General features: G+C 43.5%; 1 protein-coding gene and 1 long non-coding RNA gene across 4 annotated transcripts; one reads left to right on the top strand and one right to left on the bottom strand.

Annotated features, from left to right (window-relative positions):
* Positions 1 to 270: 270 nt before the first annotated feature.
* IRX5 (iroquois homeobox 5) lies at positions 271 to 3,517 on the bottom strand. The gene is made up of 3 exons (XM_082676703.1): positions 3,195 to 3,517; positions 1,734 to 2,139; positions 271 to 1,573 (listed from the first exon to the last, which is right to left on the bottom strand). The coding sequence occupies exons 1-3, from the start codon at positions 3,441 to 3,443 to the stop codon at positions 777 to 779; spliced, it is 1,452 nt and encodes a 483-aa protein (XP_082532829.1). The 5' UTR covers positions 3,444 to 3,517; the 3' UTR covers positions 271 to 776.
* A 2,172-nt stretch (positions 3,518 to 5,689) lies between these two features.
* On the top strand, positions 5,690 to 20,215 carry LOC309837467. 3 transcript variants are annotated; one of them, XR_014298252.1, is made up of 5 exons: positions 5,690 to 5,860; positions 9,451 to 9,573; positions 10,964 to 11,029; positions 14,000 to 14,054; positions 15,669 to 16,720. It is a non-coding gene; the product is annotated as an uncharacterized lncRNA (long non-coding RNA). The 3 variants fall into 3 exon arrangements; XR_014298253.1 differs by lacking the exon at positions 5,690 to 5,860 and adding an exon at positions 8,161 to 8,211; XR_014298251.1 differs by lacking the exons at positions 14,000 to 14,054; positions 15,669 to 16,720 and adding an exon at positions 19,936 to 20,215.
* The last annotated feature ends 6,773 nt before the right edge of the window (positions 20,216 to 26,988 follow it).

Genomic DNA, 26,988 nt, shown 5'->3' with positions numbered 1-26,988 from the left:
TCCTTCAGGGTCCAATCTCCCCACAGCAGCCCGCATCAGTGATCCAAATCTGCATTCCGGGCAGGGCCAGGTTCCCCGGGGCTCGAAGCCTAATTACAGTTTCCCGCTGGCACACTAGGTTCGGTGGAACCTTTCATTCCCCACTTCGAAAAAAAGTTGCAGTTTGCACCTTTTGTCCAGGGCGATGGACAGTTTACTGTGGCTTCTAAAAAGTAATGAGTGGCTCTGATTATGTTAAAATCTCTTTTAATTAAATATTTTGCATTTTACAAAGGCGGCTGCAGTTTCTTTTACTTTTTAAATCTAAGAGTATAACCTGTTCCCTTTCTGTAATAATACTTCAGCTCATACCCAGAAAAATCAATAGGTGTAAAAAATTAAATTAAACTTGTATTTTTAAACTATGAAACAGTTCTGGGGGAAACACAAATGTATATAGTTATATTACAAAAAAACATTAAATGCCTGTACAGGTGTCTTAATTTCATAATTTACTTCAAAGATATTGAGTTATCAATTTAAATACAAAAATGCTACATTAAATATACAGAATAAGATTTAATACAAATCCTTTTTTAAATTTTTCTTTTCAGTTGGTTAAGACATTTTTGTTTGTGTGTGGAGATGTTTACATTTTTATGTCATCCATCTCCAGGAACTATAAACTTTTTAGTAGGAGGGGTAGTTTTGTTTTTCTCTCATGTTGATGGAAAAATAACTGCCAAGGCCATTTTTTTTTAATAAATTAGGAAAGTCCAGGACCGACGCAGCCCGCGTTAAATGTCGGACATACCTTTCTTCAATTCATAGGGAGAGTCTTTGCACAGGTCTAGCTGGGACTGGCTCCGCAACATTTTCGGGTCTTTAGCCAAAGCGTCCGCTCGGTTCAACACGGTCTGGTTTAATCCATTGAAATGCGAGCTCGGACCCGTTGTAGGGCCTGGCCCGGGCCCCGGGTGGCCGTGAAGGTGTCCGAAGGAGCCATAGTTCGTGTAGCCAGGATAGAAGGGCGCCGTGTAGTAGAGAGGCCGGGACAGCACTGTCCCGCCTGGAAAGGGACACTGAGCCGAGGGCGAGCGCGATGGCGCCGGTGCTGGTGACGCGCGGTTGCCTCCTAGGGCTTGCCCGGCTACGGGCCCGGGGCACGGTGGGCACGGAGAGCCCTCGCTCCCGCCGCCCCCGTCCTTGACCTTGTCCGAGGATGTGGCGATCTCCGCCAGAGACCACAGTTTGGGCTTGGCGAGCACCGCCTGAGGCGGTGGCGGTGGCGGCGAGTGTATGACCGAGGGCCCTCCGGGACCGGGGGGCAGCTCTCCCGCGGCTGGGTGTGGGCCCGGAGCCGGCGCGCCCGAGGAGTAGTGAGGGGCCGGGTCTTCGGCCAGCCGAGCTGCCGCAGGCCCGGCCGGGGAGGGCCCGCCGGCGCGGGGGGGCCCGGGCAGCGCGTCGAGGCGGCCCTCGGATGGCGGCTCTTTAAAATCCGAGTCGCTGAGGCTACCCTCGGTCTCTTTGCCGGCGGGGGTGGGCGGCCCCTGCAGCCGTTCAAAGCCTGAAGCCGCCTTCTGCTCTGCTCCTCCTGCGGGCGAAACCCAGGCGGTCAGAGGCGCGGAGGCCGCGCGGCGGGGCCCAGGTCCCCGCCCGCAAAGGCAAAGACCCCTGCCCTCAACCTCCAGGCCCTGTGCGCCCCCTCTCCAGTCCCCCTTTTGCTTAACGCACCCTTTCCCGCGTCCACCAACCTGCATCGGGGCCCTCGGGGTCGCCCTTGTCCTCGGGCTTCTGGGGCTCATCCTCGTCGTTCTTCTCCAGATCAATGTTCTCCTCCTCCTCCTCGTCCTCGCTGCGGTTCCGCGGCGTCCACGTCATCTTGTTCTCCTTCTTGAGGCGCCGGCGCGCATTAGCGAACCAGGTGGACACCTGGGTGAGGGTCATCTTGGTGATGATGGCCAGCATGATCTTCTCGCCCTTGGTGGGGTAGGGGTTCTTGCGGTGCTCGTTGAGCCAGGCCTTCAGTGTAGCAGTGGCATCTCGCGTGGCGTTCTTCCGGTACGCGGGGTCCCCGTAGGGGTACGAGCCCAGGGGTGCTGCGTACGGGTGGTACCCCAAGGAGCCTGCCATGCCGGGTGTATGGTCGTAGGGAGAGCCCTGCAGGGAAGGGGCAGAGAGAAAGTGAGAGTGGGCCGTGGTCCCCAGTGCCACCTGGGCGACTGAAAGACACTTTCCCTGCGCCCAGGGGTCTTCGGGCTGCGAGGCCCGCACTCAGGCTTTCCCTGGGGTAGGGCTGGAGAGCTCAGACCCTGGGGCAACTCCTCTTCCTCCTCATAAGGAAGCGGGGGCGCCAACTCCTGAGTCCTTGGGGGCGCTTGGAGCCGTCCTGGCTTCCCTGGCCCCTGGGAGGCCCAGGAACGTCCTCCCTCCGTGCGCAGATCCGGCCACGGCGGCCGGGCCCTCTACCCAGAGAGAGGCCTGGGCAGCGGCGGCGACTCTGCGCTCCGCAACCGAGTGGTTGCGCGTTGGGAGCAAGGGTGGTGAGCAAAGGAAATCAAGGACATTTTTTCCCCACAGAGAAAGGCAAACGAAAAGCTAAGCCTTGCCTCGGCACTCCCACCCCTCCAAAAGTGTTACCCCAAACCGAAGCCAAGGCGCTTTTCCAGAAAGTGCACCCGGCCGAAAAATCCCGGATGCACCGCAGCTCGCCCGACTTTTCAGAAATTTAATACCTCCAAATCGGATTGCAAAGATAGGATTACGGATTTGCAACATTTTGGAGGACTAATTAAAGGCGAGGCCAAACACATTTACACAGACTTAGCACGCTTCTGTTCAGATTTCGGGTCTATTTCTTTTGAACTACTTTCTCCAAATGGCAAAACCAAAAAAAAAAAAAAAAAGAAAGAAAGAAAGTAAAATGTGCAGGGCGGCCTGGAGCTCACGTTTGCTGCTCTTTAATCGCAGCGACCTCTCCCCAAAAAACCCTTTCGCCAACTCAGCGATCCGAGCAAGACGCGGCTCTTCTCTCCGAGCAACTCCTGAACCCGAGGCCCGGGCGAAGCCGAGGGAGACAATCGCCCAAGGTTGCAGGGTCCGCGAGGCTTGGCAGGGTCGGCCCGCGGTGGAGCCGAGGCCCGTGTCCCCCGCAGCCCCCGATCGCCCCAAGCTGCCGCAGCTGCCCTCGCCCGCCCCGGCTCCAGCTCACTCACCACGTACGAAGAGAAGGCGGCGGCTGCCGCCGCCGCGGGGTCGGCGCCGTACTGGAGGTGCGAGTTGTAGCCCGGCGAGGGCGCCGTGAAGGCGGTGGAGCCGGCGTAGGGCGAGAACGCGGAGCCCGACGACGAGCGCCCGAGCTCATCCGTGCGGGGCCCCGAGATGACGCTGGTGCTGTACGCCGGGCACGAGTAGAGCGCCAGCGAGGCGGACGGCTGGTACAAGTAGCCCTGCGGGTAGGACATGGCCACGCACGGGCATGGGGCGCTCCGCGCCGCGGCCGCCAACGAGCCGGGCGGCGCCCTGCGAGGGCGTGCGGGCGGGCACCTGGTCTCCGGCTGCCCCGGGCCGCCGCTCCTCGGGCCCCGGCTCCCGGGCTCCGGCCCGCGGCTCCTCCTCGCTGACTTCCCGCGCGCCTCCGGCTGCGGCCGCCGAGCCCGCTCCTCTGCGCGCCTCGCTCGCCCCGGCAGGGTTTCCCCCCCCCCTCCCTTGCTGCTTTCTCTTTTTCCCCCTCGCTCTTTGCACTGGGGGGCTCTGCTTTTGGCTTCGCAAAGGTCCTGCCAAGATGCTAAGTTGGAAATTGAGGATTCTGACGCCTTGTGCGCGCCTGAAGCTCCTCCTTCGCGGGGTGTAGTCGGTGGGAGGACTGGCAGGAGCCTCTGGGCGGCCGCAGCCAACCCGGCCGCCAGGCGCGCCTCGCCCTCTCCCTCTTCCTCCCCGGCTCCCTCTCCCGCTCGCTGGCGCTCCCCTCGCCCCTCCCTAGCGCCCGCCTCTCCTCCGCGGCACTCCTCTCCCCCCTCCTCTTATTTCCCCCCTCCCCTCCTAGGTCTCTCCCTCTCTCTCTCTCTCAGACTCTTGAGCGCCGGCCCCAGGATGACAAACACATCCCAGGCGCGCCGATCTCTTCCAACTTTCCTCCCCTGCTAAGTCGGGGTGGAGCGGCGGTTCCGACACAAGGCGGGCCCTGATGGCCGGTCCCGCCGCTTCGACGCACAAAGGGAACGAGGCCTCGGACCGCGCGCCAGCGAAAGCTCTGCTTTCTGTACGCCGCAGTAAATCGCGGAGTTAGCGGATTTCTCGTTCGCCAGAAGGCTGAACTCCAAGGCAGATCGCCGCCCACCCGCCCCTGGCTTCTCCCCCAAGCTAGGGGACCCGAGAGCGAGATGGATACCCGGAATGAAGGCCCCCGAGAGAGCCGGATGGATGCCAGCGTCCAGGGCGCAGGGAGTCCGGGGTGACTGTCCCTCTCCGCCAGCAGCAGCAGGTGGGCGAGAGACAGGCCTTGGACATCTGCACGTCTCCGGCCCGGCCTCCCTTCCACCAACTCCCCGCCAGACGGCGAGGGAGGAGGCACTGGGGACCCAGTACTACGGGGGTAGCCTTTCTCTAGAGAGGTAGTGGGCAAGAGCTGCCAGACGGAGAAGCAGCTACACCGGAGTAGGTCGTCGGACTCCACTACACCTCCTCCCGCAATGCCTGGCTGCCTCTTTCTCGGGGCTCTGCATTATCCGCAGCCCGCCCCGCCAGGCCGGTGGTGGTGGAGAGTGCGGGTCCTCTTCCCCTTCGCACCCACTCTCGCATCCGCCCACGCTCCACTGCTAACATTGCGGAGCAGTAACCAACCCAACCATTTGTTCAGCGAGGCGCTGGCAAGGCAAACACACACAACCGAGTCACAGCCGAGCCCTTGCCCACGAAGGCCACACATTTAGAATACAAAACAGACCCTTTGCCTGTCTCTCCACACCGCGCCGCCACAAGCCACAGAAGCACTCGAACTGTGGGACAGACAGGGGCGCTGGTGAACCAGGACAGGGGCTGGCACAGTGTTGGGCACTCCGCTGGGGCCCAGTAGATCGGGGACTTTGTGGCCTTTTATAATGAGGTCACACGGAAGCCGAAGTATGCCTATACACAGAGTTTCCCTCAATGACTCTGACGGGAGAGATACACTTTTACTTCCTGAGCTCCAACCCCTGCACCCAAGCCCACTCTCCACAACGGCACACTCTCCGCAGCGCGACTTCACGCACGCGCGCTGACTCCTCCCCTCCGTCAGTTCCCTCCAGACTCCGCCCCTCAGGCGGAGGTCCTCCTACAACCGCTCTAGCCTCCCGGCCCCATCCCTCCCTGCTTTCACCTCTAATTGGACGCTGGCCTCTATTGGCTCCGCCCTTCGGCTACGTGAGCCCGCTTTCCTCAGAGTAACGGCGCCGAGAGGGCGGGGCTGGGCGGGGCGACGGCGCGCTATTGTCATGGAGACGGGAAGCCGGCGGCGGCGGTGGCGGGAACAGCCAGGCTGAGGTGGCAGCAAGCCGGCCGAGACTGAGGCGAGGCTGAGCGGCCTGGCGTGCGGAGCCGGCCAGTGGTGGCCTCGCAGGCAGCCAAGGGGCAATGTCTTCTGGGGCTCGGACAACGCCCAGGTGGTCGCGGGGAGTGCCCCGAAGCGTCCCCGCCCTGCTGGCATCGCTCCCGCCTCTCGCTGCCCCTCAGCTCCCCAGCGCCCGCCCCCCGGCTCCGCCCGCCACCGGCTCCGCCCGCCGCCGCCGCCGCAGCCCTTCGCGCTAAAGGTCTGTAGCGGCCCGCGCGCGCCGCCCGCCGGGGGCTCGCGCCAGCCACGAGGGAGCGTCCGCGGCTCGCGCGCCCGCGCCGTGGAGGAGAGGTGAGCCCCGGGTCCTCCATGCCACCGCGCACCCGCCCCGTTGCGGCCGGGCTTCCTGCCTCTCGAGCCGCGTCCGCGTCCCCTCGTGGACCGGACGGACGCGACGGTGCCCCGCGCGCCTCCGTGGGCATGGGCCGCGTGAAAGTTGGGCGGGCTTCTCCTGGTGTGACGGTCCCCGGGCGGGCGGGCGTGGGCGTGTCCCCTCCATCCACGCGCGGCGGCTTCACCCTCTGGGCTCTCGTCCGAGATTTCTGAAATGGAACCGTGGAGGTTTGTGCCACCGAAAATCTGAGTCTGTCCACACATTCTCGTTACATCATCATGTAACTCTGGGCAGCTAAGCAACCCCCCCCCACAGACACACTATACTTACCAAACCCCCCTCCCCCCCCACTTCGTTTCTTTCTACTGTCTTCTTTTTGGTGCACGGACTGTAGAGAATCCTGCAAGATATTGAGGCATTTAGAATTTATGGAGTTTATGGTTCTGTTGCTGTGGTTGTCACCTCCGCTCTACGTCAAATTTGAGACTCATTTCTTAAGGATGTCTCTATTTTCTGGTTTATTTGCACATTGATGGCTCTGATCCTCGGCTGGCCACGGCCGCCCGGCGTCTGAGATAGACTCGTGTTAATATGTGAAAGGGAAGAGCTGATCATTAGCGTGCAGACGGGATTCAGATAACATCTGGCGGGTTTTCTCCGTTTTCATGTGAAAGCTTTCACGTTTTTGCTGGTAAACCGGAGGTTTTAACTTTTAGTCTTGGTAGCAGTGACGATAAGGATACGTTCCCTTCTCTCCACCCCGCCCCCGCCCCTTTTCCTCCTTTATTCATCAGCTTTGCCGTTTGGGAGCCTGCGTGCTTTTAGCAGTAGTTTAACTCGTCTCTTGTCACTGAAGCTTTCTCCCCCAGCAGAGGTGGGAGCTAACTCCCTCTGGTTCCAGGTTACCAAGACGACTCCTTTTGTTTTTGGCTTACTGTTGCATTTGTATCTTTCCGAACATTTTAACTTACACTAGGGATAGGTATTCCCTGATTGTTCTTAATGAAGGACTTTAAAAAAAATTCTAATTTTAAAACTTCCTAAGAGTTTATTGGTTTGTCATGTCTGCACGGATCCTGTTAGGCATAACTCTTAAAATTTAGAGCTTTAAAATAAGATCCACAATTGTATTGTTAAGACATGGTCGTGGAGCTTGCTCTTCGAGTTTTGGCTGTACAGTTGTCATTGTTTAAATCAAGTGCAAAAGAGGTTATTCCTGTTTATTTAGTGTAATAACTGTTTACAGTTAAAACTTTAAAGACTCATAAAAGGAGATCTGCTGTATTTTAAAGATCTCATCATTCTTGTGGGAGAGACACAACACTGACGCTAGGAAAGGCAACAGATTGCTTCTGTCATATCGCTTTGCAGTTTTGGAGTGTACTTAAAGGATTATGATTGATAAGGCTGTCTTGCCAGAGAATGTTGACACAGGTGTGCATCGTTATCTTAATTAAGATCTGGAGAAAATGTTGTCTATAAAATGGTGACATAAGAAGGGCGGCATATTTCTGTACAGTTTTGCTTTTGGAGAATTTAATTGCATAGAAACCTGTCTTTGAGCTTCCAGCACTCTGGCAGCAGAAGTTTTAGACAGAAATGATAGTTCAATGTTAAGTGTTCTGGCATGTATTAATACTACTTGTGGCTTTTTGGCAATGCCTTTGTCGACTTCTTTTGTGCTTCCATCTTTGTGGAGTAATGGTTCCTGATTTAGAAAGAAAAGCATAAATAGCATAGTATATTATTAAGCAAACGTTTATTAGTGTTCAGTAAAAATATGTAGAGGAAGGCGTGCTTAATGTGCAGAAACAGGATTGTAATGAAAAGGTAAATATATAAGAAATTTGTGTCCCTTCACTTTTTTTAGAAGACAGTCTCCTAGAATGTTTTAATGATCTAAAACAATTTCTTTTTTCTTATTGTCAGGTACTTAACTACATTTTTTATGGAATGTCTTGTTTTTATTTCCAGACGTAGAAGAAAACTGTTTCATTTCTTCCAAAATGTGGTTCTGTAAACTTGAATTGATGAGCAAGTGAAGATAGTGCATTTAGACTCTTATTAGTTTAAGGATCTGAATCATAACCTGGATGACCACTAGAATAGTATTACTGTCCTTTACTTCAAATCTCTGAATACCAAATGCCACAACAATAGCAGGACGGATGCTGCTGATTATATTACCCCTCGGCTTACCCAGCACCTAATACCCTTCAACATAAGTATTGCATTAAGATTTCCCCCCTCTCTTTGTAGCCCATGATTTCCTGGAAGCTGGCTGTCCATCAGTGTATATGTAAGATGTGTGAGTGTTTTTCTTTAATATTAAAACTCATTGTAGAAAGAGGAAATGAAAGTGGAGGAGGCCATAGGCGTTATGATCGGAGAGGCCAGGTGTAGAATCACAGCTCATTCGTGACTCCAAGGATAATGAGCAGCCGAGCATTACATGGTAAACTAAAATCAGAGAATGACTTATGTAGATTTGTTTGCTGAAACTAAAACAAGAGCATTAATTTTGACATAATTGCTTTACTTATCCCCCAACTCCCCTTCAAAAATTTCTTTTCTGGCAGCTAAGATCAGCATCCCAATGCTATTATCCATACATTATTTTCAAATTTGATATGCTGTGTTAAAAGAAATGAAATAGGAATATGAGCTAATTACCTGTCATCTGTTTTAATAAGTAACACCAAGTAATTATTACTATATTAATATATAATAATATATTTTTACAGTATAGAAATCTTGTGGAAAATGTCAGTGTTCTTCAGTTGATAATGTGCAAGTAAATGAGATCGTGTAATCCTGAGTGAATTAAACATGTTCTTTAAAACAGATTATGAAAACAGGATCATATTTTGGAACAGTGTTTTACCTCTGAGATAGCACAGCCTATTTTGTGTGGTAATATCTCAATATCTTTGTGTATTTCCCTTCAGCGTCTACATTGTGTTGGCTCCTGTAGTTTAACATCTTTTCGGTATAAATGTTAGCTGTTTTATAGAGAATAATTGTCCTTAATAGAATAGCAGCTGATACCACTCTAAGAAGATGTAAAATCTTGGAATTATTTTTTTCTTGTTCAGTAATGACTCTGGTTTGCTTTCTGGTTTAGCACTACTCTGGAGTGTGATACCCATGACTTATTTCTGCATAAATCTGCAGTATTTTATAGCTAGAGTATACCTGAGCACCAATTTAGCTTGGCAAATTAACTTAGATGCTTCAAAATTGAAAACCAGTATATTCAAATGTAGTTAAAGTTTAAATCTTTATGAGTAAGGATGCACTTAACATTTGTTCAAGAGAATAGAATATAATTTTCTCCTGCAGTTGTCATTTATGTAATCCATTTTTCTAGCCTTTTCTCAGGCTAATGATATTCCACACCTTGATACAGTCTTTAGTTGTTTATTTGAGATAATATAGAGTGATACCTTGGAGAAAATTAGATTAGATATTCATATCTAATATCCCTAAAGTATTTAACCAGACTTCTGTGTTTCCTTAAACAGAATCGTTTCCATTTTCTGTGCAGGTTTTAAGTATGATGTTTCCGTAATACATTTGGATGTTTTCAGCTAAGCTCACTTCTGAACCATGGGGTTCCTCCAAATGTTGACTGAAATTTGTCCTTGTGCATCCCCAGGCTCATCTGCAAGTGAGTGTCTGCACAGTTGTGCTTGTGTGTGGAGTAAACCCAAAATAGCATTAGCGTTTGTTTTACCAAAGTATTTGTATTGGAAATGGGGATGGTCTAAGTACAGAATGTAGAGAATGTCACTTGAGGCCTTTGATTATTAAAATTTTACCAATGCATTGGTAAGTAGGAAAATTTTTGATTCATGGAAATGCACTTAAAATGCATTTATTTTTTAATGTTATCGTCGGATAGTGAAACTTTGGAGCTCAGTGCTTTTTGTAAAAATCAAGACTAAAGTTACGATATGTTATAGAAATAGGATTATTATTTAAAGGAAATAATGTTTATATCAAATTACAGTTTTTGATTATTTTCATTACCCCAGTTCTTTTAAGAATAAACTTAGAGGGAGTATCAGCCCTAGTCATGGGTACTAAACTCTTTTAAAAAGACAAAGGATATACAGGTGTGCACAAAACTTGTCACTTCTCATCAAAATAGGGGATGCTGAATACAAGCAGATGAGAAAAGCTATGAGAAAAAAAAAATACTGTGCAGAATATTTGCGTTGCCTAGTGGGGAGAGCAAGTACTGGATTTAGTGATAGAGAATATTTTCTTAAGTAAAAAAGATGGTTGAATGACCAAAAAAAAAAAGCTAATTCTACAGAAGGCAACTCTAGTACAGCCTGCAGTAGAATAAGTGCTTCTCTGTGGATACTTTCAAAGGTATTAAAGTGATTTTTAATGTTATATAATTGTTTTTAAATAACACACTTGTGTTCTTCTATCACTGATTGGGCGTTATGGGGCTTCATGTATGACCAAGAGCTGAAGCATTACAGTCACTTAGGAAACACACAAATATGAAGAAAATGTTAAACAGTGAGCAGTCTGATTCCTCTTTGTTTGCCTTTAAGCTTAGTTTTTGTTTTTTTAACCACAGGTAAACTTGTTGAATTTATAAGACAGGAGGATTAGATTTTTCTTCCCTCCTAAGGATGAATATAGGAAAAATCTAAACATATATGCAAATTGGTTGAGTTTTATATCTGTAATTAGCCAAAATTTATTATGAAGATTCATGTTTATTTCTTATATATTAATGGTATTCAAATGTATTAAAACCGATACTTCTTTTATATAAAATAGGTGGTGTGAGGGGGGGTTCCCCACTCTTGAAAATATGAAGAAAGCATGTCCTTTCAACAGTAATAGGTTATGGTTGATTAATTGAGAAGGTTATACTAAATGTTCTCTAGTGGAAATGGCTAGAGTATGCTTTTTGAGAACTATATCTGTCATTCAGGAATAAAATCAATTGAAGTATTGGTAATTAAATTGTAATTCAATGAAGGAACGAACTGGTAGGAAAGATGAAGCTAACTCTTGCTGTTTTTCTCTTTAAGAATCTACAGTCCATAATGGAGCTACTGTACTGGCTATTGGAAGAAGGAGATTCTGAAGATAGGGAGGTAATATTATCTCTTTTAAAAGAATACTTTCCTCTGTAATCCTGTGCCTTTATTACATATAAGAACTTTATCTAGTAGAGAGCAATTTCTTTAAATTTGGGGTATGGAAACAATCTGATTTTCCTGTGCTGAGTTTTCGAGCTCCTCCTCCTGGGGTAATAGGCTATGTTGGGAGAGCTGAGAAATCTCATCTAGGCATACTCAGCACCCTTAAAATAGCTTCTTTCTGAGAATTAGATCTGTGATGGTGGCCTACCCCGTTCTAGTAGATGTCATTTTAGCATGTGGTTGATGTGCAGGCATTGAGCGCGTTGCTTAGCTGTCCTCATTTACCTCTCTGGCTTTGTTGCCTTCTCTGGGGGAACGTGCTCTCGGCAGGGTGGTTTGCTGCCAGCCACCACCCAGCTCTGAGTGGGAGACTTGCTGGTTGACAACTGGTTCCAGGGCTCTGCCAAAGAGCTCACCAGGCCCAGCCTGGGCTGCTCTAGCGCACTGGAGGCCAGGAGCTCCCACACACGGGTTCCTTCCCTAGTTGCCAGCTTTAGGTCCCTTTCCATTTTTTGTGTAATCCTAGGCTATGGGTAATACTTTCCGTTTCCTCTCACTAGGTTGGCTTGTTGCTTTCTTTGCAGCTGTTGCAGGGATTCACATGGAATGGAGGACTCTGTTTTATTCTGGACGAGATCTTTGATCATTTCCCCACATGCTTTTCCAGTTTCAGAAACCTAATGCTGGTGTTACAGAATGAATCTAAGATTCTTGAACAACAAAAATGAAAAATCTGTGTCAATAAGAAAATCTTCCATCTTTTCATGCTATGTTGCTACATTGCCCATGCAAGTTAAATTAAAAACAGAGTCAAACCCCTTTATAAATTATCAATCGCTATGTCTAAGAATGTTTATAAAGGCTTAAATTGTGTAATGGTATTTATATCATTTTTTTTCCTTTTTAAGAAAAATGATATACTTTTCTAGTCATCAAAAATACTCCCTGAACTATATCTATGGAGGGATATTAATGTAATAATAAAGGGCTTTATGATGTCTAATTATATAATTGGGAAATTGGTAAGCAACAGTAGTAGATAAAATCAATTTCTTCTATTAAAGAGCTAGTATACATTTAAAAACAAAAACCTTCAAGAAGGGGACTCTTTAATCTTTAAATCATATGATGTTTTTGGTTAATACAACGGGAAGAGGAAATATACTAATCTCAGATTCTTTTATTCTTGCCTAGGTAGAGGTTGGAAGCAGCTGAGGAGCTATTAGCATGTAGCCTAGAAAAAAAATGATATAAAAGTGATTACTTGGAAGGCAGTTTACATTTGCAGAACAATTCAATATTATGTCCTTGACCAACTTTTACACTTCATATACTTGGGTTATTACTCTAGCGTTTAAAATATCAATCTATGGTGTAGCTTGTGTATGGAATGCAAGGGTATTTTTGAATTGACTAGGTCTTGCTGGTCATTCTAAAATGTGCTACAGTATTACAAAGTTGAAATGTAATATTTATTAATAGAAGGAAAATATAAAATTTAATATCTGGGCAACTGTGACCTTTAAACCTACTTTAAAAGTATAATCTTGACATCTGTGACACTATTTTTTGTCTTTGTTTATAGATAGAATTATGGATATTCTACAATCCAAATGATTTATTTATTAATTCCAAATTTTGTTCTCTATAATGGACTTTTAAAATAAAAAGAATACGTACTTTAGACATGGACTAATTTATTAAGCATTAGTACACAGAAAAGCAGCCTTGATTAATTTAAAACTGTGAAAGGGGGCAGGTAAAACTGTTTTCGGCTGAAATTTACTAATGCAGTAACCATTTAAATTAAATGTTTGTTAACGTAATAGTGATGGCATTTTCTCCTCCTCCTCCTTGTGGTTTTGTCCAACTAGATGTTACAGTGGCAGTTGCGCTGACTGTTAAGTGTTTAAATGATGACACCATTATGTGAAGTGATTTTGAAATGAGAGATTCCAGCCAAGAATTACATCTGCTCCCATCTCCTTCAAATCATACTCTCTGGCAGTACAGATTATGATTGATTTGTTTGTGACAGATTGCAGGAAACAGTCATTGATTTTTCAATATTTTACCTTAAAATTATTTACAGTTGTAACCATGGGGAGGTATTTCCACGGGCTGTCAGCCCCTGAAAGACTAGGATAATATTCCCTGCTCTCTGACAAGACAAATTACCTGTAATGAGTGCAGTAGCTGAAGGGTATACTTTTATTTTAAAATATGTCAATAACCCCAGTGACTAAACGAATATTGATTTAGCATAATGAAGCCTGAGTAATGTGAAAATGAGCTTTTTCAAGGAGCATGGTAAAGACTTTCTTTTTAGCTGGTTGTAAGAAGCTTTTCATTCTTTTCAACTAGCTAGTGGAGATAAGGAGTTTTATATGCAAACCATCAGGAATGATAGTGTTGTTTGTGATAACCAGGGTCCAAATATTTTGCCCTTGCTTTTATCGATTCTTTTTCAGATCTTATTTGGAGTCTTACTTTCAGTCATAGAATAGCTACTGATTTACTTGCCCTTATCTTGAACCAAATAAATGTATTTACCATTTCAGCATATTTTGCGTTAGAACCTCTGGTATTGAATATTAAAATATAAGTCTATATACAATCATTTGTAGATGACATAATAATTATCTTAAGACATTTCAAATGGGTCTATTGTAGTATTTAATGTGCTGTGTGTTATGGTAGAATAATTCCTTGTCCCTGGACATCAGACTGCTTTCAGTGGGAATGAAGATTAATTTACTTAAGCCCTGATATTTTAGGCATCATTGCATGTTTTCATTTTTGTCAGACTTCCGCCCACCCTTTTCAAATGTAATTCTCAACTTTTTAATGGATTAAGATCCCAATACATAAGGTCCTTCAAACAAGAATGATAATAAAGTAGTATATTGCTTTATTTTATAGTTCATCAAGAAGCCAAAGATCTTATGCCTGACTAAGAATCTCCATATCTAACTTGGTAAGGAGAAAATAGGGTAGACAATGCCCATAATATATAGTAGAAAAGTCAGTATTTGAAGATGTCTAACTTGTATTCCATGGGAACCTAACGTATTTTATGATAACTAATAGTAATAAAATTTTATTGAAAGCAATAGGTAAAGTCCCTTTAGAAATTAAAAATGAGTTATGATTTAAAGAAAATTCAGATGGCTCTTTGTCAGTGCTAGTTCTTTTGTAGCATTGCATTGGAAATGTTGCAATAAAATGAAAAATATAAACATATCTTTTCATGGAAAATAGGAGAGACTCTAGAACAGAAAATTATCGTTTTATTTTTTCCCAGGAATTTGCCTGAGGGTGTGACACAGATGATCTCTGTTACTCTTCTTAGTTGTGTCCTGCAATAAGCTGGATGCTTTATAAAATACTGGTCCCTTGGTTTCAAATGTAAGATTTTAGTTCTCCATCACCCCCTCCCCCCAATTTTTCCCTTTTTTCTATAAAGGACCTTTGAAAATAGAAATATAAAGTTGCACTATCATCACATATGAAACTGGTAGCCCGAATTCTTCAACCATTAATTTGGTTTATAGTTTTCTAAGTTGATACTTTATCCTTAGAACTTATCTGTGGTTAAGGCCTATCTATAGATGTGCCCTCCAGAAAAAAATGAATATAGATTTTCTTCCTCAATAGTTTTTTTAAATGAAGCGTATTTTCTTCATACAAATCTACGTTAAGGAAAACATCTATATTGTTGTGTAGTTTATTTTGGAGTAAAATAATAAATGTATATGGTAAGTACCTCCTGACCCCATCATTTAGTTTAAACCTATCTGTTCATTTTATAGTACATGTGCAGAACTATTTACGTGAATAAAATTCAATAAATGCGTAGATAAAGTAAAGCTTTTTCTGAGGAAATTATTCTCTTTTGGATACTCTGCCCTTTTCCATTTCTTTTCTCCCCTTGGGAAAAAAAAATCTTGCCCTTGTTCTCCTTTAAGGAAAAACTATTTAGATAAAGTGTTTTTAAATCATGCAAGTCATTGCCTGGGGTTGGTTAAAACATTTACTTTTTTGAAAAGAAGAAAAATGCCCCTGTTTTAAAAATCTTTCTTGTATTTGTATCTATTAAGATAAACAGTTTACTTTGATACGGTACATACCAATCTACTTAGTTAATTTTTTTTCCAGAATTCATTTTACTGTGCTTGGTATGACCTTCTATGATAACTTAATATAGGAACAAATTAGCATATAATTCTATTTTCCATGTGACCTCAACCAGTTGCAGAATTGTACCGCCACTTTTGGGGCGCAGTTTGATAGTCTATGTAGACTGTAGCATTTTTAAGTGTTTGCAAATGTTCAGTGCATCCTGCCTAAGGTGTTATCGAAAATGTTTAAAAGTAAGCAGTTAGAGGAAATACCCCTATTCCTAAGGTATCAAAATGCCTCCTAAAGGTAGCATTTTAAATTAGTGTGCATAATTGATTAGTGATTTGTCTTTCTCCCAAGCATAAAGCAACAGGGCAAAGTTAAGTGAGGTTGGTGAAGTATAAGAAGATATTAGGGACTGGTGGTGACAATGATCATGGCAACTAAATGAATTTCTTTTTTCTTTTAGATTCAGCTGTCAGTCTGAAATTTCCTGTGGTCTGTTCAGTCTAGATGCAAAGGCCATGGAAAAATCAAGTGCTCAAGTGGTTTAAATATGTTTTGGATGTTCTTATTTATAGATTACAGTATTTTTCCACTTAAAATCCACAGTTGTCATGCAGAAGAAGGTTATGCCCTTCTAGATCACCAATTTTATTTGACATGCTTAGCGTTGTAATGTATTACCAAGTGCTATCTGTTTTAATCAAAGTATAGAAAAAATAAAATCAATTTTATATGTTGACTTTTTTCCTAAAACGACTTTATTGGATTGAATGAATGTTTATACCTGAAAAAGAGCGTTCCAAAAAAAAAAAAAATCACATTCTCCAACCTAGCAATTCTTCTGGCAATCTGATATCATTAGAATAGGTTTAAAATCACTTTCTAATGTGACTGTATTATATTTATGGGAGAAAAAAGACTTGAAAGGTATCCTTATATATATTTTAATTCTCTATATTAGTCCCTCTGGAATAGAACATTTTCTTCTCAAAAAATCTATTAGCTCAACTCAGATACAAGATAAAAATCATAACTGGCAGAGCATTTGTTACGTGTTTGAGCATTTGTTATGTAAAGAATGTTGACATCCAGTCTTTCACAGAGTTCTTACATTTGGGGAGACTGAATAATGACCGTTTGCCTTGCCATTGGGAAATTCCTTGTTGTGGCCTTTGTGGTGGCTGTAGGAAAATGGAAGGATTCCTCTGTGGTAGGCAGGCCTCTGACTTCTGTGGTGTGAACACTGTCAAGGGGTATGTGTCACTAGAGGTGGCCCTTAGCGAGGGAACTGGGGAGATTCACAGATGCTCATGACACTCGAAGAAGCAGTTGTGAGTAACTGTTTTGTAAATGACCCAGTTCGTACTTCATCCACTTCTGTAGTTTTTACAAAGAAAGTGCTATGATAAATTCTTAAGCTCAGGTCTCCATATGGCAAAGTAAATTTATTAGGCTAGAGTGTTTCTTTTTTATTTTTAATTAAACTTAGTATTTTGAGATCATTATAGATTTCACATGCAGTTGTACTAAATAATGGAGAGGTCCTTTGTACCCTTTACCTAGTTTCCCCAAATAGTATGGTATATAGTGCCATATCACAACCTGGACATTGGCATCAGTACAGCCAAAATACAGAACAGTTCCTTCAGCACAAGGATTCCTCATGTTGCCCTTGTGTATCCATAGCTGCTTCTGTCCTGCTCCCCTTCCTTAACCATAGCAACCACTAGGCTGTTCTCCATTTCTATAATTTTTTCTTTTCAAGGATGTTATATAAATGGAATCATATAGTATATAACCTTTTGGAATTGACTTTTCTCACTCAGCACAATTTTCTGGAGATTGAACTTGAATATTTCAAGTCTGTTCTTTTTATGTTTGGGTAATATCCCACGGTATGGTTGTCCCACAGTTTGTTTAACCATTTACCAGTTGAGACTTCAGGGTTGTTTCTGGTTTTTCGCTATTACGAATAAAACTGCTGTAAACATTCGTGTATAGATTTTTGTGTGAACGTAAGTTTTCATTTTCCTGGGATAAATGCCCAGGAGTGTGATTGTGGGTCATATGATAATTACAGAGAGCATTTCTTTTTAAGACTAGAATTGATTTTGTGTGTATGGAAGGGGAGACAAAGAGAACATCTACATTTTTGTGGTATTTTTGCTTTAACAGGATTTGTTTATGATTTCAAGACATGCAGACTATCTTAAATAACTTGTAGCTAGATATCAAAAAACATTTTTTCCACAACGTAGATTTTGTTCTTATTTTTAGAGAAATATTTTTGAGAAAAAATTACTTTTTGGGGGGGTAAACAATTTCTATGTAAAGGAATAAAGGTAGACATACACTATAGAAAAGATGCTGCAAAGCTGACAGGTTACTTGGGGGTATTTTCCAAGTGTTGATAGAGAGACTTGACGTTCAAGGATATATTATAATAGTTTTTCAATTGGTAGACTCTAGCTTTTGTCACCACCATGTTGCCTGTAGTTTTTATTTGTAGAATGAATTCATTATCTGTACAATTTGTGTTCAGCGGTATTGCATTTAATGTCCATTTAATTCAACTATATGCACTTAGGAAGAAAAGAAGGAAATAAAAAACAATAAGTATCTTTTCTAGTACATGGCCCCTAAAAGGCAACTATTGACACTTTACATGATGCTTAATGGAAGAAACAGCTCTGTTCCCAACCCTGGTGAAAATTATACTGTTATACTTCCTGAGAGGCATGTATGAAACCGTCTATGCTATATTTTGGGAGAGACTTACTGAAAGTACTTTCAAGGATAATTTTTATTCTAATTTTCCACCGTATATATTGACTTTGGAACTCTTACTGAAGACGTAGCTCCATTTCGTTTTTAGAAACATTGGATGCCTTTAACTGGTTACAATAATCCTTCTAACAAAAGTCAATATTTTAAATCTTTAACCTTTTTGAGTGAGGCCCTAGGCCCAGGGGAACCCCAATCATGCAATTCTTCTAAATATAGTTCATCTTTAGCCCATATGGTCATGACCACAGTGATATAAATGACATAAGATAATAAAATAGTCCTTGCCCTTAAAAATGACCTAGACAAAAGATAGTATGGACATATAGAATCTTTGAATACCAGTAGTCACTCATCAAGAAGCAGCTAGGGAAGCATCTCCTGTCTAGCACTTCTAGGAACTGGGACCCTAACAGTAAAGAAGAGCAATACAGGCCCTGATCCCTTTGCGGGGTTCTTGCGGCTCTTAGATTGGGGGGTGGGGACAGGGGAGAAGTAAAAAGAAACTGAGATAGAGTCCAACATGATTATGTGTTACTAGAAATCCAGAACCTTCGGAATTTAGGAGAGAGACTAGGAAAGCTGAAACTGCTGGAGCAGGCCTCACAGAAAATGGTGGGCTTGAATTGGGAAGGAGCATGTATGTGACACAGAGAAGGAGGACATCAGCAGCGGAGGGAAATGAGCTGCAGTGTGGTTGTTGGAAGTGAGGTGCAATCTGGTCTGGTCATCAGAATAGTAGGTGACTGCCCCAAAGTATACTTAACAGCGTCCTGTGTTTCAGGAACTCACCAGAAATGTGGCATGCTTTAAGAGTAATATTTGAGTTTAAATATGTATATTTGAGTGGAAAAACAAATGGATACTCTTCTTCTTAAAACTAGGACTTGGAAGTAGCTTTTGGACTATGAGGCTCAGTATGTGTGTGTGAATGTGAAAAACCACCTTACTTTCCTCCATTTGTGTTTGATAAGGAATAAGATATTTTGTACCTTTCTGATGTCTTAAATGCATAATCTGTTAAGACTATAATACTTTAAAATGTTTTATTTTAGGCTTAAAATAAAAGAACTTAAAGTTCTTTTAGAAGAGCTCCAAAATTAAAACTGCAAGATCACATATAGATACAAGTTACATAAAGAATACATTTGTAAGGTGGTACATAGAGCTGATGGCTTTACTAAGAAACTATTTTGGGCACCCTAAGAAAATACAGGCATTTCTGTGCATTCTTTTCAAGTGTTCAAGGTAGTAAGAGAGCTGAGAGCCTTTTCTAAGTATGCATCCAATTTTAGAAGGCTAAACTAGGAAGCGCTAATACGCCTGAGGCCCTTTAAGTCAGGAACCTGGAAAAAGGAAGACACCTAAGGGACTATCAGAGTTTCTTTAAATTTATATAAATCATAGATTTGATCAATGTGGTTATAAAAGACATCAAAATTAAGATACTCAGGATTTTATGTGTAATAATACAGATTCCAGTGCCCCCAACTATATGCCATTGCCAATGAGGCCAAAATGAATTGTGTTTTAGGAAAGTGCTACATTAGGTGGACGACTTAAAAGTTCTGAGTATGTATAATGAGCCAGCACTGTGGAATCATCTTGTAATACTGTTTATCTAGCAGTTTTAAAAAAAAAAAAAATGGTGCTATTTTAGACAGTTAAAAAAATTTTTTTTACAAATATTGCAAATCATAGGTTGGTTACCACTAGACTTCCTGACTCTGCTGTGATTGCTGTATTCTCTCTATATTCTTTTAAAATATGAGGCACTTTATAATTTTGTCTCTAATCGTTTATATATATTTTCTCCACAAAATGTTTTTAGAACAACTTATTGCTAAGTTACCTTAACCTACCTGCCATTTTTAAACTGTGAGTATGAATGTACTGAAGTGGCAGTTGCAAGGCACATTAGCAGACTATTTAATTTTCTTTTCCAGGAGTCTTTTTATTCAAAACACCTTGCAAACTCCATGCGCAAAAATAGCAGGCAGCTTCCACTTGCAGGCTTGTGAAGCTGGAGAAGATGTGTTCTTCACGTGAAGCAATTGAGTCCCAGGAAGATGAAATGCCTTGCTTCTAAGTGGTAACAAGGATCTTTTGACTCCACAGCAAATGCTGCCATCTTGAAGATGCTTGTCCCCAGTTCTGGAAATTCAATCTGCAGATGGTTGTATCACATCCCTATTCTTCATAATATTTTATTCTATACACATCAGAAATAAATGTCTACTTGCCATCTGTAGATGTCATACAAACATTTTGTCATCCAGTATGGGTACAAGTAACAAGTTAAAGTATGTTAATCTCAGAACTGAATTTTAACCAATAGAATGTTCCATGTATTCATTACTATTTATACATACCTGCTGGCTTTTAACATTGTGATAAATCCAGGGAATCAAATATGAATACAATATGTTCCCTGAATTCAACAACGTGGGCATTGGGCTCAGGCATGGAGGTGAAATGGTGAACAGCATGCAGTGTTTGCCTCTGTGGAGCTTGGAGCTTAGCATCTATCTTGGCTACAGAGGCATAATCAGACCATTTCAGCACAGCACGGTGAGAGGGAAAGGCTAGGTGCCATGGGACCCCAGGGGCAGAGTCCTCACAAGCCTGACGGAGGGTGGGCAAAGTCAAGGAAGGCTTCCCAGAGGAGAGGGGCATTGGGGTTGAGCCTTGAAGGAAGGGGGAGCAAAGAAAGACAAGGGAGAGCACGTGCCTTCAAGAGTCAGCAAGGAGTTTGAAAGAAGCAGGAGAGGTGTGTGCGGAGGTTAGAAGGAGAGATGAGAGTAATCAGGGGCCAGGCTACAAAGGGTGGTTTATACGCTCGAGAGAGCAGCTTGGACCTCATCTTACTTTCACCTGACCAGCTCTGCGTTGTGGAGGTATCATGTTTGGTGGCAGCATGGGGAGTACATTGGAGACCAGCAAGACTGGTGGTGAGAGACTAGTTCAGTGGTTTTTGCAAGTAATTGTCCAGGGGTGAGAATAGTTGCGGGAGCCAGGGGAAGGAGAGCTGTCGGTGGATTGATGGGAGATACTAAGATGCTAGAAAATAAAGGACCTGTGGCTGACTGGTTACGTATGGGGGTAAAGGAAAAGCCTGTCAACAAGGGCGTCCAGAAGGCTGCAGCAGTTAGTTCGTGGTGGTAGTGTTTTGAGACAGGGAACCTAGGACAAGGAAGTCTAATGGGAGAAAAGAGTGTGGGCCGAGTAGACGGTGAGATGCTAGTAGAATATCCAGGGGATTTGGAAGTCACAATCTAGTAGCAGGCAGGGAACACAATCTATTCTTTCATATCCGTTTGTTTTCATTTCTCTGAAAGGCACATTTCTCCAAAAATGTGTTTTCTTTCATTATTAAATGTTGTTTTCCTTTTTTTCTTATGTGATACAGCTGTAATGGTCCTATGAAAAGCAAGTCTGAGATGAACCGTTCAATATTATTGGGCAGCGTTTGTTTTTAAAAAAAGATGGGCTTCAGGATACGAAGGAAGGAAAGTGAAAGAATATTCCTGGCTATAGCTGTCCCCTAAACCGTTCAATGGATTAAGTATACTCAATTTCATTTGTGCAGAGGGATTTAAAGATAGAGAGGGAGGGGCAAAACATTTCCAAGAAAAAAGCACTGGAGAATATTTTTGTTTTTAGACACTTGGTGAGTTTGGATTACAACATATGCTTAAGTGATTAGTAAGTAACATTATCTGGATCATGTTCTTCCAACATTCACCCACAAGTCCTTACTCAGCATGTACTGGGTACTGGACAGTGTTGGCCATCGAGTAGAGACCACAGTGGGCATGGTCCTTCCCTCACAGAGTTTATAGTCTAGCTGGAGGGTTATAAATCCTGAAGGTAGCTTTTTATGTTATTTCTGTCCATGTTTGTTTAATATAGTTGACATACATTGCGAGGACAACTTACGACTCTCAAATCCTATAAAAATGAACGTTTATGCCTCCAGAGGGCACTGCCATGTTCACAGGAGGAAGAAAAAGAAAGGCTTCAGGCTGGCTTGACTTTCTGTCTGTTGAGGTGGGGCTAGTTGGAATTGTTCCTCAAATCAGGGGACTGGAGCACATGTGGACAGTAGCTCCTGGCTATTCCTGAGTAGCTAAGAAGTGGAGTTGTGACTTACTTGCTCAAAAGGGTCAACATTCCCCACCAGCGTGGTGCATTTGTTATAGTTGATGAACCTGTATTGACACCATCACCCAAAGTCCGTAGTTTACATTAAGATTTACTGTTGGTGTTTTATATTCTGTGGATTTGGACAAATGTGTAATGACATGTATCCCCCATTAGAGTATCATACAGAATAGTTTCACTGCCCTAAAAATCCTCTGTGCTTTGCTTATTCATCCTTTCGTCTCCACTAACCCCTGACAGCCATTGATCTTCTTACTGTCTCCATAGTTTTGCCTTTTCCATCATGTCATACTGTTAGAATCATCAAGTATTTAGCCTTTTCGGATTGGCTTCTTTTAGTTAGTGATATGCCTTTAAGGTTTCTCTCTGTCTTTTCATGGCTTGATAACTCATTTCTTTTTAGTGCTGAATAATATTTCATTGAATATACCAGTGTTTTTCCATTTACCTAATGAAGCGTATTTTGGTTGCTTCCAAGTTTTGGCAGTTACGAATAAAGTGGCTGTAAACATCTGTACGCAGGTTTTTGTGTGGATATAAATTTTCATCTCCTTTGGGTAAATACCATGGAGTGCTATTGTTGGATCATATGTAAGAGTATTAAGTTTTATAAGAAGCCGCCAAACTGTCTTGCAGAAGTGGCTGTATTGTTTTGCGTTCCCACCAGCAAGGAATGAGAGAGACCCATGATTAGGTCTCTGTCTTTTAATAAGCCTGCTGCACCTCTTGTCAGAACTTCGCACTCCTCAGTCTCCCGCCCCCTTAGGTAGGACAGGGTGGCTAGAGCGGGCTGCAGTTACATATTTCCCTTCCTCCCTGTGGAAGGCTATGGCCAGCTGGAAGTGAGTATTTCTTTTCCTTCAGGTCAGTTAGGTTAGGCTCTATGAAAATAGTTTCTCCTGAGAGCAGACCTTGTTACTAATAAAGCTCTGGCACGTTTCAAAAATGCTTCCTTTTCCCCTCCCCCTGCCAGAAGCATGAGGGGATTTTTCCTGGACGTTCACTGTGAGGACCTGGTTGAGCTCCTGGAGGTGAAACTCACAAAAGGGTGGGAACTCCCTGTGACTGGGCCCCCCTGGAACTTTTGCCTTCAGAGTTGTCCACACTGAGCCTCCAGCAACTGGGCAATTACAGTTCAGGTTCTCCCACCTGCCATTGGCTCCCACGGAGGTTTCTGCTCTAGTGAGTTGTGATTTTCTGTACTCATCTGTCTCTCACTCCAGCTTTAGGGGCAGAAGTTTGTCCTGTAACTGCACTTCCCTTATGCATCTCACAAGATTGGCTGATTTTTCAGTTTGTTCATTTTTTTACTTGTTTTATATTGGAGTTGGTGACATCTAAGCTCCTTACGTGTTGGACCAGAAACCAGAAATCCACAAACATTTATCAGCCTGTGACAAGATAAATACCAAATAATAAGAGAAGGCATTTAGAAACTTACATGGCGATTTGACTTTGCCGTAATATCTACGTGCACGATTTTATATTTTACAAAAATATTGGTCTGCAGAAGATTGGAAATTAGAAGCAAAACAAAAAGACAATGAACGATTGGCCCTTCACTACAGATAGGTGGAGGAGCTTGGAACTGGGAGGCAGTCAAGAAAACGATGATTGGGGATGGGAATTATACCACTTTATCAATTGTCCAGAAGGTGCTCTGAGATGCCAGGGGAAGAAAGTCAAACTGCTTGGAGTGCAAAGAAAAGGGTGATTAGGGCCTTTCAGAGTGGCTGTGCTGTGCAGGATACAGTGGCTTATGGGAGAGCATAGACATCCTCCACCCCCCACCTACCTCGCCCCTGCTGTCAGTGATCTTCCTAACATGGAGATCAGATCCTGTCACCCCCCTTGCTTAAATCCTTTAGAGACACCTTCTGCCTAATGCTCCTCAGCTTCTCAGCACCATTCCTAAGGCTGCTCTCCACCTGACCAGAGGACCCCTCTCACATCGTTTTCTACTGCTCCAGCCTGTGACCCTTCTCTCCAGCAGCTGGTTTTCCTGGAGTAGATCGTGGCATGCACTGCCACCTCAGTCATGCATGTGCAGCAACTACGCATCTGTGACCTCTTCTGTTGGGAAGGCCTTCCCTCCTCTCACTGTTCTCTGGTGAAATCCCACATATCCTTTAACATCATCCCCTTGGGGGTTTTCCTGCATTTGATGTCAAATGCACAGGTGAGGCGGGCCCAGGTGCTCAGTCAATGTGGGGTGAGTGTGGAGCTGGAAGGGAAACTTACAGATTCTGCTACATTTCGGATGATTTCATGTTCTTGTGTCTTCTTTCGGCATCTCATGACTGGAAAGGGGGATGTGTTTCAGGCCATTAGGTAGGAGCAATTACCAGATAACACTGATACTAGCATCTGGATGCCTCAGGGCTGCGGGGAGACCAGAGAAGAGGCCATTGAAGGTCGGGCTCTCCTGGGGCAGCTTTCCTGGGGTTCCCATCCTTCTCAGAGAGAAAGAGCCTCTAAAGCAGGCTTGGCACACTTTTTCCCGAAGGAGCCAGATAATGAGTATTTTTGGCTTTGTGGGCCAGACAATGCCTGTTGCGACTATTTTGTCATTGCATCGCAAAAGCAGGCGTAGACAAGTGGGTGTGGCTGAGTTCCAGTGACACTTCTACAAAAGTGTTCCAATAACATTTATGAAAACAGACTGCAGGCTGAATTTAGCCCATGGGCTGTCGTTGCCAACCCCTGCTCAAAGGAAAGAAAACGTCCCCTTTCTTCTGCCCTGTCTCTAAATAGCCTTCGGAGGCCTCACTAAGTTTACCTTTATAGTTTCTAAATTCCTGGATTTTATTTTCCTTCAAAATGGCATGAGTAATCTGCCACAAAACAATGAGTAATCTGCCCCTACTTGCCAGTCAGTTGCAGCCTAAAATGTTGTTTATTGGTGGAGTGAAAGATGCAGTGGCATACACTGAACATGTACAAGTGTTTGTAAAATTCATCCTTAACCCAGGTCTTTATGAGATAGACACATGAGATTCTGACTATGAACTATATGAGAGCTAAAACCTTGCCATGAAGTGATTTGGTAATATCCTTGGTGCTCTACCTTTTGGTGGGCTATGTGAATTTTGGACCTGGAAAGTAGAGTTAAGCTTTTCACAAACTGGGGTAAGGATGGGGACCTAGAGGATGCCCACGTCCATGGCCCAGTATACTGTCTAGAATTCACACCCGATGGGAAAAACTGCACAGCTTACTGATATCTTATCTTTGAGATAACAGAGTGGTAGATAGCGTAGCAATGCATAAACTAGGCCAGTAGACATTAAAGACAAGTATACCTGCCTCAGCTGGGTCAGATGGTCATATACTCTATAAAATGCTCAAGCCAAATAGCCATGTAAATTAAAGTCGAAAACAGCGGGGTTACTAAAACCCTGACATCATCAGCACCAGGGAAGCAGGTAGAGGAGGCCTGCTAATGCTATGATAGCCTTTGTCACCTCCCTCTGCCCCCAAGGGGCCCCATGGAGGTCACCCTGCTACCCTATTTCCCCAAAGCCACAAATCAGGACATCTTTTGTGGCCCGACCGAACAGGACGACCTAGTAGCAAGACTCATGCGAGCTGTGACGGGGGGACTCTGACTTGGTCCTCATCATCTTCTGGTGCTATTTGGAGTATCTTTAGATTAGCCACAGTCTCCTACTCTGAAAAATAACCAGGATGGGACTTTCTTCACCCGACAGTTTTTGCCCCCAGATGCAGTCAAAATCAATGTGTACTTTATAGCCAGCAGTGGAGTGGTTTCCTTTACAATCTTGAATTCTTTCCCTTTCCTTATGTCTTAGACGTCTAACTAAACACCCCCAAGAAAAGTTGGTGATATTCCCAGTATCTCTCTTCTTTTATTTATATGACAACCAGACCAGTTGCAAATTGTATTTCAGATAAACAACAATATATTTAGCACCTACTAGGCCATTATGATGTGAAATCAAATTAGAATGGTGTGAAATATTACTAGATCCTCACCAAGATGCATAGGCTAGGTTTGTTCTCCTACAGCCTCTTCTCATGAGTGTAGTGTGTGATTATTTAGATTTTATCAAAAGGGTATAAATTAGTAATTTTATGTCTCTTTTCTCCCCATTTACCTTTGGAGATTTTCACTTTTCATTTTGAAAAGTCCATATTGAATATATTTATCATCAGTGTTGAAGAGGGCTAGTTTTAGTTTATTCTAATGTTATGTACTTTAGGGCTTGAATTATTTACTGTGGGTTTGGTTATTGACCTATTTTATTTGTCATTTTATGACATACATATTTTCAGTGGAGACGCTTAGGCTAAGCTATATTTATTTTTACCACAGTACATTAACCATAAAACTATCTAACTACAGTAAAAAACCACGATAATCTGGAACCCTCGGGGAATAGGTTATTCAAGATAGCCAAGTTTTAAGAATGAACAGTAACTATTTGTGATGGAAACCTTTGTAAAATGGACCATACCTGTCCCTCTTATCTTGAAAAAAAGGTAGAGTCTCACTGCACTTTGATAATAACTCATGGTCTTCAGTAAGAATTGCACTGCGTGACTCAGCTCTCATTAAAGGACATAGGTGTTCTTTTTTGTTTTTAGTTTCTTGTTGTTGTTGTTGGTTTTTAATTCTCATGGGCATTTCTTAAACCAATCTTCTTTCTTCAGTGGCTGTCAGCTGTGTTTCTCATGTGCCCTCCTGGTAGCCTTCCCTCTGCCCTTCAATTTACTGCTTTTATACTTCTGTGGACTTGGAAACAGGTGACGGAACTCATGAGAATATAGGCAGGCATGAGAAAGGACTTCCGGGGACCCACTAACGGGTCAGA

Source organism: Grampus griseus (assembly GCF_964374135.1).
Source record: "Grampus griseus genome assembly, chromosome: 19".
NCBI lineage: Eukaryota > Metazoa > Chordata > Mammalia > Artiodactyla > Delphinidae > Grampus > Grampus griseus.
Note: the sequence above shows the minus strand (reverse complement) of the source record. Positions and strands in the feature narration are given on the sequence as shown.